Genomic DNA, 11,392 nt, shown 5'->3' on the forward strand with positions numbered 1-11,392 from the left:
TGTGAAAGGAAAATCAAAACCATAAAAAATAGAAGAAAATATTAAATTTGGGGAAAAAATAAAAATGAAAACCAAAATATCAAAATCTATGTATTTAAAAATTTATGAGTAAGCAAGAAAAAACCCATATCAGGTCCTTGTGTTAAGATCCAATTAAAGTGATTTCTGCCCCACAAGTCTGTAAGACAATGCTAGACATTGTATCATCTTCCACTCTTCTTCCTCTTTCTTTGTTTCTTCCTCCTTCTTTTCCTCCCTCCCATCCACTTCCACTTCGCCTTTCTCCTTTTATACTATATTTTCTTATTATCACAGATTTACGGTAAGAATAATCCTTAAAAATCATGAAGTCTAACCCTCCTTCCCATTCTGTAGATGAATAAACAGAGGAATAGAGTAATTGAGTCACTGCAAGGTCAGTTACATGATTAATAAATATTAAGTGCTTACTATATACCAAGCACTGTGCCAAATTCTGAAAATGTTAAACAAAAAAAGGAAAAGATAGTATCTCTCCTTGGAAATATCAGAAGGAAGACAACTTGCAAATGACCACACCCATATAAGATATAGGCAGAAACTGGAAATAATTAACAGAAGGAAGACACTCAAAACAAAATCACTCTGCCAGTAATTATCTGAGGCAGGATTAAAACCCAGATTTTCCTACCTTCAGATCCAGGATCCTACATACTGTCTCATACTGCTGCCCTTCCTGATTTACCTTCTGTAATAAGGGGATTAAGCTAGTGGGGTAATAAAGTGGTTGTAATATGGGAATAGGCTAGATTTAATAGGGAGATTAAGGCAAGGTTACAATAGGGGATAAGGCAGGTAAAGGACTAAAGGTAATGTGAATAGGGATGAGGCACTGTGGATAGGGGTTTGTGGATCCCTAAGGCAGTAAATAGATAAGGAAGATACAATGGTGAAGGTGGTAGATTGAGGTGGTAGGAGAAGTAAGGGAATGGCTGAGTTTAGAGAATATAAACACAGAGGTATAAAGAGTTGCAAGGGCAGACAGCTACAGCCTGAGAGACACAGACTGGGTACACAGGTTTGAGACAGACACTAAAGGGAAACAGACTGAGCCCTCCAGGCAGGAAGGGCGCTTCTACAGACAAAGGTTGGGGCCAGCCAGGAATGGCTTGAAACTGACTAGAGGGCTGCTAGTCAGTTTCTCAGGTTCACAAAGGAAGAGTCCGGAGAAAGCATCGAGATTGCACTTCCTCCAAAATGAACTCCTCCAATTCCCTTCACGACCCAGAGACTACATGATTCCTTTCTCCCCTTCTCCCTCTCTTATCAGTCAACTAATGATGTAGCCAAAGGTTTGATTAAATGACAAACAGGGTTTATTGATTTTTAGGGTTGATTGGAAGGGATGGAGGGGTATAAGGTAACTCTAACAGCCGCCTAGAGAAAGCTTCCCTAGGGAGGGAATGTGAGACTGAGAAAGGATCTGCCTTAAACTCAGCTCCCAGAGGTTTTGTAGTTTATAGGATTAGGAAAGTTGGATACAATGATTCAAGAGATAATTTGTAACACAGGAAAGCCCTATTTGACTACAGGGAAACTATGTCTACCAAGTTTGAAAGCTAAACCCAAGATCCACCCTCCTTTCAAAACCCCAAGAAATTTAGGAAGGGAAAATGATGATGGGGAATAAAGAGAGGTTAGGGAGATCTAAAGGAAATATTTAAGCTAACAAATTTTAAGAGAAAAGCTGCAGAATATAGGCCATGTTTTCAGTCTAAAGAATAGAACTCAGTTGACCCTTCTGCTTTCATCGAGTCCTCCAGGTCAACTGTCTAACCTCAGGATTCTAAACCCTTTTCAACTGTCAGAAACTCTCCAGTAAGGCTTTGCAGGGTTGATATGCACCCTTTTGCACTACACTTCTCATAGTTCTTCTTTTCATCCCAGTATTTCTAGTTGTACTATCAACTCTATATTTGCTCACATACATGTGTTTCCTACAGATCCATATAGTCATAGGTATTTTTGTATGCTCACAAGAATGATATCAAATGATATGCACATATGTATCTATACATATTACACGCGGATGGTCAAAACTTTGTGAATCTACACACATGATCTATCAGATATAGAATCCTAGATAGAAATTCTCTTTCTGATAGTTTCTTCAGAGGTCATCTCATCCAAAGTCTTCATTTTACTGATGAGTGACTGGAGGCAAAGAGAGATAAAATAACTTACCTAAAGTCACACTGGTAACCTAAGTTGAAACAATATATTCCAAGTAAATCCCAACCCTTGACTGAAACATTTTTTAAATTGGCGTGCTCTTTTCTTTTTTCTCACATCTTTTTAATCAATCTCTGATTATGGACAATAATAACTAAAGAGATGTGTGTTAGAGGAGGTGACTGTAGGAAAAAAATTGTTGAAGATAAAAAGTTAGAAAGTGATGCAGGGCTCCTCTAGCAAGTATGAGTGACATGAAGAGTCACCCATCCTTTTTCTATTCCATAGGGCAGCCCTTTGACCCCCACTTTCAGATCAACAATGCTGTTTCCAATATCATCTGTTCTGTGACTTTTGGAAATCGTTTTGAATATCATGATTCTCAGTTTCGGGAGCTGCTGAAAAGCTTGGATCAAGCCACTGTGCTTCAAGCCAGTTGGGAGTGTCAGGTAAATAGATCATCATTATCCTTCCTGAATGGGATTAAATTTGCCTCAGTTGGGTGGTATTCTCCTTCCACAAGAAAAGAAACAAGAACATCTCTGAGAGGCTGGCAGGAACTGAGTCTCTAAGCAGAGAACAGAACTAACAAAAGGAATAAAGAAAAAACAAAAAGATTTTCAAGAACAGTGACATAAAAGACCATGTCTGAGGGGCCCTAAGTATTTCCAGAACACTGTGATCTTCTGGTATTGTTTTTTCCTAATATCTTTCCTAGATAAGCAATTTATAAACATTTATTAAATACCTACTATATCCCATTACTGTGCAAGGTGATGGGGATACAGTAACAAAAATGAAATAGATTCTGACCTTGGGGAGTTTACATTATTCTGGTGATGGAGAAAACATGGTCTCAAGTAAGTGCAAATACAAAAAAACATAAGGGAACCATTTTGGTAGAGTAGGCAGTGGAAGTGAGGAGGACCAGGAAAGGCTTCATTTAGAAGCTGCCACTTAAGCATAGTTTTGAAGGAAACACAGGGATTTTATCCATAGCGCTGCAAGGGGAGGAGAATGGAGACATAGATACAGAGAGAAACAGGTAGAAGAAAGAGACAGATAAAAAGAGACAGAGAGAAAATATACAAAGACAGCTAGAGAAATAGAATGAGAGGCAGAAAGAAGAGGTAGAGAGAAAAAAGTTTCCAAAGTACATACATGTAAGGTTTGTAAAGAGCTTTACATATACCTAAATTTGCTCCAAACTTGGAGCCTTTGCACTTGCTATTTGTCATGCCTAGAATGCTTTCCTTTTTCATCTCCACATCTTGGCTTCCTTCAAGAGTCAGCTTAAATTTCACCTTCAGCTGCAAGATGTCTTTCCCAATGTCTCCAGTTCTTAGTACCTTCCCCAATGAGATTCCCTTTCTACCACTCTACATATATCTTGCAGGTACTTAGTTATTAACTTGTGTCTCCCATTAGAATGTGAGCTCATCAGCATCATATTGGACCAATCTCATACAGGAACTGGTGTTGTTTTTTCCTTCCTTTGTTTCCCTGGCACTTAGCCCAGTGACTTGCACACAGTAGGGGTTACACTTGCTCAGTGATTAATAAACATTTGTAGACTGGCTGATTTCTTAACTCCCTCACAACAACCCTTGAGATAGTTGCTATTGTTATCCCCATTTCAGAGATTTGGAAATAGAGGTAAAAAGGAATTAATAAGTTGCCTCATACCTAATAAGTGTCTCAAGCGGAATTCCAACTCATCTTCCTGAGTTTTACTCTAGCACACCATCCACTCTGCCACCTCGTTGATCAATGAGTGAGCTTCACCAAAGAAATCAATTGCTCAAGATTTCATTTTACTCCACAGGAGTCTGTTTATGGAAGAAAATGAAGAAGAATGATGAATAATATTGGCTAACATTTCCCTAGATGGAGTAAAATGGAAATTCAAGTGAAGAGAATTCTGTGGGGTTAAGGGAAAAACAAGCTGAAGCTTCAGAAATTTCCCCAGAAAGAATTTGTCTTTTCCTTCCTTCCTTAAAGGTTGTGAGACTGATTAGGAACAGGGAATGGCTGATGATAATCTTGAAAGGGATATTTAAGTGCATCAGAACATGGCCAAGAGGCTTGTGTACAAGGCAAAAGATGGTTGCATGCCAGCTTGGATGTTATGAGTGTAACAATATGGGAGAAGAGAAAGTGGTTAAGGGGAGGATGAGTTTGGAAGTGGTTAGACAGGGAATTAGAGTAAACTCCATGATACACTAAAAAGGCAAAAATGTAGGCCTGACAGTGTAAGGAATATAAAGGAACAGGGCAGTGTAACAGGAACTGGCACTTATGCTTCCTTTTTCTCTCCACTTTTATGTTATTTAGTTCGTTGAAATGTTTCCTCGGATAATGAAACTCTTGCCAGGAGCTCACAAAAAGCTCTTAAGAGAATGGAAGAAACTAGAGTCTTTTGTAGCCCATGTGATCAAACAACACAAGGAAGATCAGAATTCAGAGGAAGCCCAGGACTTCATTGATGCTTACCTGAAGGAGCTGTCCAAGGTAATGGAGACAGCACAAAAAACATGCCCAGTGTGCCAGAAACAAAATTAGGGCCTTGGATGGGGAGGGAGAAATGGGTTAATATGTTCAAAATTTGCAACTGCCTCATAACTTCAGTATCTTTCCACAGTGACAAACTGGGGATGTTCTGAATATAAATAATATTTCAATTTTACATAAGTTATGTTGTGGATGTGGATGTGTGTGAATGTCTGTGACAGTTTGTAGTTGTATGTAGGTGATGGTGGTCCTGGGAAATTCACAGTTTTTATTTGGATTTAGAAGGGACCCAAGAGCTCATTGAATTCAATCCTCTGCCTTTATTAGAGGAACAGAGTATTTAATCAAATCACCCCAATCACAAAGCTAGTAGGAATCTGAGATGGGATTTGAACCCAGCTCTTTCTATTTCCCAGTCAATACCCTACAGGCTACTCAGATTGGGATAAAGTCTTGGCCCTGATATTTCATCCTTACTAATTCATTTCCCTGCACCTTATTTTTTTAATCTATGAAATTCTGTGTGCCCACAATTCAATAGAAATATTGTGTATATATGCTTGGTAACCACTAAAACACTCTAAAAATAAATCAAATGATCAGTCAAATATGCTATCAAAATATAAGTACCTCTGAGAATTTGTGTTGAGAAGGGACCAGTACCAATTGGTAAATTTATAGAATGAATTTCCCAATCACCATCATATTGGACATTTTTATTAATGTTGAAACCCACCATTGTGAGCAATCCGAATGTTATCCTGAGCATCCATATATCACTCTGGAATATTCAGTAGACTTCACATGAATTGTATTCAGTTCTGGGGGTCATATATGGGGAAGGATTCTCATGAGTGGGAGAATATTAAAAGGCAGAAAGCCAGCATAATGAGGGCCCTGTAATTCATGGTCTAAGCAGTTTTGTTGAAACAACAGGATATGTTTTGCCTAGACAAGAGAAGACTCCAGGAAACATGGGAGCTATTTTCTCATGACTCAGAGATCTGTCATGAGGAGGAAGGATTAGCTGGCTGCTTCTTCATAACAGGTAGAATAAGGTGGAAAGACATTATGAGACAAAGTTCATCTGGGAATAATGGAGGGATAATTCCCTGTGAGTGGACTGAGCTGGTTGAGAATGTTTTGGATTAAAGACAAGTGAATAACTTGGCATATTTTAGAAGGTTTTAACTTTAGGTATCACTTGGATTTGGATCCAAGGTGTTAAATATGTGGTCATGTGTTTGTTGCATGTGTTATCCTTTGTAATGGAACAGCTAGGTGGCAAAGTGGATAAAGCTCTGGACTTCATCATCTCCTGAGTTCAAATCTGCCCTCAGACTCTTAGTAGCTCTGGGAACTTGGGCAGGTCACTTCACTCTATTTGCATCATTTTTCTCAACCTCTATTGAAAGAGAGAAGGTAATGGCAAACCACTCCATTGTCCTTGCTAAGAAAACCCCAAATGGACTAATAGAGAGTTGAATACAAGTCAAATCAGCTAAACAATAACAATTCTTTGTAAGCCTTAAACATTATATAAGTAACTTAAATGATCAGTCTTACATATTCAGTCAAAACAGAACTAAATTTGGGAATGTGCTCCAACAGTCAGTTCTTGAGACAGGGACTTGCCGGTTCAAAGTTCCATTCCCCTAACTGCCAGGATTACCTAGGGTAATTTTGCAAATGCAAGAGATCTTGCATCAATCATGCTTTACAGTAGGACAGTGGAATAAGTGGGCAGCACTGAGTCTGCAACACTCCTGAATATTGCAGAATTAGATTTAAAATCAATTGAGAAATATTAGACAAAATAATAAAAAGTGAAAAAATGGAAAAAATAATGAAAAATAGAATATGCATAACATAAATATATAGTTTTCTAAGTCAATATGGGGACTGCAGGGATCCTTACATATGGTTAAGTGGTTCCCATTTATATTTGAGTTTGAAAGCATTGGAGTTCCCTTCAAGATTTTGTAATTACATTCTCTGTTGTTCAAGAATGCTGGGACTATAATAAAATTCCGGATCCTGAATTTATTAGTCATGTTTCCCTTGGAACCAAGCATTTCTCTAAGTCTCAGCATCTTCTTTTGCAAAATGGGTACAATATTATTGACATTCCTTACCTCACAGGATTGTGGGAAAAGAAAATAACAAATTGTAAAGCATTTAAATACTGTTCATTTTCTTGTTGTTAAAGGAAGAAATCAATTAGTAACAATAACAACTACTACGTTTTTGCCTATGTCCTTAAGGCTTACAAAATGGCAGTTGTTTTTCGTTCTTGTTTTTTGTTGTCATTATTTTTCACTCTAAGCAATGAAATGAGATAACTAGCACAGATACTATCTCCATTTTATAATTGAAGAAACAGAAACCAAAAGTGATTAAAGGATTTTCCGAATTATCATGGAGCAAGGATATGGGAACACAAAAATATATCTTTTGATTTAGTATCTATGTTAAAAGTATGAAACAGTTGAGGGATGAATTTGGAACTAAGGGAAGGTCATTTAAGCCTCTAGGTGGTACATGGACAGAGCACTGGTCTTGGAATCAGGAAGACTTGAGTCGTCAGACACTAGCTACATGACTCAAGACAAATCATTGAGTCTCTGCGTCCCTAAATTTTCATACCCATTAAATGGCGGTAATAATAACAATATATCTCACAGGGTTGTTGTGAGTATGAAATGAGAAAATATTTGTAAAACCATTCTTAGACTGCCTGACATGTAGAAATTCCTACAATAAATGCTAGTTTTTGTATTCTTCACTGTGCAAGCAGTTTTACTACAATCAGAAGAAGAAATATCACCAGTTACTAATAGCCTAGGTCTTAAGTAGAGAAATAAGAAAAAAAATAATGGAATTAGTGAGGAGAGAAAGAAGAAAGAAAATGGTGAGAAGTGGAGGAGAAAGGAGAGGAGAGGGAGGAAAAGGGGAAGGATAAGAAAGGAGGAAAAAAGAATGAGAAAGATAAAAAGAAGGAAAAAGAATATAAAGAGAGAAAGATGTGGGAGATGAGATATGATTTTTCTCACCAGTAAACTAAAGATGATATCTATCTGTATATGTTTTGTGGGAGAAATAGTCAGTAAGCCTGTGAGCCCAATAGAAATAGGAGCTCTCGTTCTTATGAGCCCTTACTGTATTCTTGCGAGCTAGTGAGAAGCCAAGCATCTGCCTGCCTCAAACTTTCCAATGGCCCATTTAAGGTGTAGTTACTCATGTCTGAAGAGAGACATAATTATTTTTTTCAAATTAACCAAATGATATTTTCCTTCTAAATTTAAGGATAACACCAGCACTAGTTTTAATGAAGACAATTTAGTCGCCTGCACCCTGGACCTCTTCTTTGCTGGAACAGAGACAACTTCAACCACTCTGCGGTGGGCTCTGCTGTATATGGCCCTTTACCCAGAGATCCAAGGTATGGTGATGATCTGGGGCCATAAAGAAGTCATGCACTCTTTTAGGATTCTGCCCACAAGGAAAGATATATTTATGTAGACATATAAGATTTGCAAAGTAATTTACACACATCATCTTGATTCAATTGTTATTGGAATAGAGCAGTGATTGCAGTGATTGCTATCCTTCACAGACCTAAAGACCCCCTTTTGACATTAAAATTTTGTTCCGATCCTCATTTGATGCTAGTTGCTGGTCAGAACAAGAGTGTGTAGGATTTGAAATCAGAAAGATGTGAATTCAAACCCTGCCTCAACTACTTACTCACTATGTGATCCTGATCACATCATTTCTTTCAACATCAGTATCTTCATTTATAAAATGGAGATAATAACAACCCTTACCTCATAACGTTGTTCTGAAAATCAAACAAGTTTATGTGCTGCATAAAGTGCTTTGCAAAACTTAAATTACTCCATAAATAGTAGAACATCCCCAAATGTCTCTAATTGATCAATAGGTAATTAGGAGTTGGCTGTTCAAACTATCCACCACTTTCCATCTTCAGGTAGATGTCCACTTCATATAGCAATCAGATTTGCTCAGTGCCTAGCAAAGAGCAGAGCCTTAATAAGTGCTTATTGAATTGAAAGGCGTTCAGCATAGTCCCAATAGTTGGGACATACATGCTGAAGCCCAGCCTCATTAAGTACCAAGCAGCTCATGCCAGGAACCCTAGAACACTTGGCACTGAAATCTAAGGTCAGAGCAACTCAGCACTAAGAATAATACAAATGACCCTCAATCCCTTGTAGTGAGCTCCTGCTTCTACAATGACCATGACAGAAGGATGGGAGATGGGCAGAAGGTGCTAAGAGTCATACTGTGAACAAGCACTAACTTCCTTATAAACACTCTAAATGTGGGATCTGGCCATCACTCACAAATATTTCATTTCATGATTTCTGAAATTTTTATCAGATCCCAATCTATTGATATTCTGCCTCTACCTCTGCCTTCACCAGTTGCCAATCCTTTGACCCCTCAGTTCTCTTCCACACCATTAAACCTACATTAATCCCATGTTCTTTCTTTCCTCATCTTGACCAAGTCTTGATAAACCTGTTGAATTCTGCTCTTGCCCCACTATGGTATCACTTATCTTGTCCTACCAAACTTCAGCCTTGTATCATTCCCACAATTCCTGGTCTGTATGATTACTCATGTGCTGTTACATGAAGGTAAAGAAAATCACAAAACCATACTCACCATGTCTAGTGCGAATTTCTCTTACATGATCTCAACTGGGAAACAACCATCATAACCTCAGAACCATTGGTATAAGGCAATCCTATTACATTCCCCTAAATTCAACGTCTAACTCATCACATCTGCTCTTCCAAACATTTTCATCACTTCCCCAGTCTCCCATGGCTCCCTTTCCCAAACCATTTCTGCTTAGTTTTCCTCATATTTTACTAAGGATGTTGAGACCATTAGTCATGAGCTTCCTCTTCTTCCCTCCTCATCTCACATTACCCAAATTCCTTCTGCTACTATTGCCTGCCTCAGTCCTGTTTCCCACAAGAAGGTGACCCTTGTCCTTTCTGAGGTCAACTGCTCTACATGCCCAAAGGATCCCATTCCATCCAATTTTCTTTAGCAGATTGTCATTTCTTTCCCACTCACTCATTTCTACCCAGTCACACCCTATCAACTGGCTGCTTCCTTAATGCTTACAAACATGTCCTTATTCCATCCCATAGTGCTCATCCATTTTGTGGCTGACTACTTAAAAGGGTCTAGATGCCTCCACTCCCTTTCAGCCCACTCTTCCGAGTTTAGGAAAGGGAGCCATGGGAGATTGGGGAAGTGATGAAAATGTTTGGAAGAGCAGATGTGATGAGTTCTCTACTGTCTGGCTTTTAACCTCAACATTCAGCTGAAAGCACTTTTTTCAAAGTAACTTATAATCTGTTAATAGCCAAATATAATTGCTTTTACTCAAACTTCATTCTTTTTCCACCTCTTCTTGACACTGCTGATCACTCTCTCTTCTTTGACATTCTCTTCTCTCTAGGTTTTCACAACAAATGCTCTCTTTGGAGTCCTTTACCTATATATCTGACCACTCTCTCTGCTCTCAGTTTCCTGTGCTGGATCTTAGTCTGAGTCACATCTTCATACAGATTATATTAAGAGTTATTCAAAGAGGGCAGCTGGGTAGCTCAGTGGAGTAAGAGTCAGGCCTAGAGACAGGAGGTCCTAGGTTCAAATCCGGCCTCAGCCACTTCCCAGCTGTGTGACCCTGGGCAGGTCACTTGACCCCCATTGCCCACCCTTACCACTCTTCCACCTATGAGACAATACACCGAAAGTATAAGGGTTAAAAAAGAGTTATTCAAAGAGGCAGCTAAGTGTCTCAAATGACTGAGAGTCAGGCCTAAAGATAAGAGGTCCTGGGTTCAAATCTGGACTCAGACACTTCCTATCTGTGTGCCTCTAAGTAAGTCAATTAATTCCTATTTTCTAGACTTAATTGCTTTCCTGCCTTGCAACCAATACAGAATATTGATTCTATGACAGAAAGTTTAAAAAAAAGAATTATTGGAGAGGGCATGGTCCAAGGCCCTCTTCTCTTCCTCTATAGTATCTTACTTGATGAAATCATCAGTCTCCATTGATCTCTATTCTAATAATTATGAAGTCTATTTGTCCAGACTTAATATCTCTTCAGACCTCCAGTCTCTCATCTCCAATTACCTATTGGACACCTCAAAGTGGACAACCTGTAGACATTGCTGAATTCAATATGTCCATCTTTCCCACTAAACCTCCTCTCCTCATATGTTTCCTATTACTGTAGAAGACATGATTCTCCAACTCCTTTAGTCTTGAAACTTAGAAGTCATCCTCTATTCATTATCTCACTATCCTGTCATATTATATCTATTGCCAAAGCCCACTGATTTCATTCTTAAAATGTGCTTCCAATACATCCCTCTCTCTCCTCTGACACTCGATCCATTCTGTTCCAGCCCTTCATTCCCTGAACCTTTGCAAAAGCTTGATAATATGTTTGCCTCTCCAAAGCCCTCTTCAACTCCAATTGATCTATCATTCAATCTCCATTGAATGATTTCCCCCAATCAAACTCTCTCTCTCTCTCTCTCTCTCTCTCTCTCTCTCTCTCTCTCTCTCTCTCTCTCTCTCTCTTTCTCTCTCTCTTTCTCTGTCTTTGGCTAAG

General features: G+C 38.7%; 1 protein-coding gene across 1 annotated transcript in view; it reads left to right on the forward strand.

Moving 5' to 3' along the window:
* Positions 1–11,392, forward strand: part of LOC123245774 (cytochrome P450 2J2-like) — a 29,894-nt gene that overhangs the window by 10,921 nt on the left and 7,581 nt on the right. Inside the window, exons 4-6 of the mRNA XM_044674777.1 lie at positions 2,500–2,660; positions 4,546–4,722; positions 8,029–8,164. Of these exons, the coding sequence (XP_044530712.1) occupies positions 2,500–2,660; positions 4,546–4,722; positions 8,029–8,164 (474 nt within the window). The remainder of the gene's footprint in view (positions 1–2,499; positions 2,661–4,545; positions 4,723–8,028; positions 8,165–11,392) is intronic.

The sequence above is a fragment of the Gracilinanus agilis genome, chromosome 4, assembly GCF_016433145.1.
Source record: "Gracilinanus agilis isolate LMUSP501 chromosome 4, AgileGrace, whole genome shotgun sequence".
Lineage (NCBI taxonomy): Eukaryota > Metazoa > Chordata > Mammalia > Didelphimorphia > Didelphidae > Gracilinanus > Gracilinanus agilis.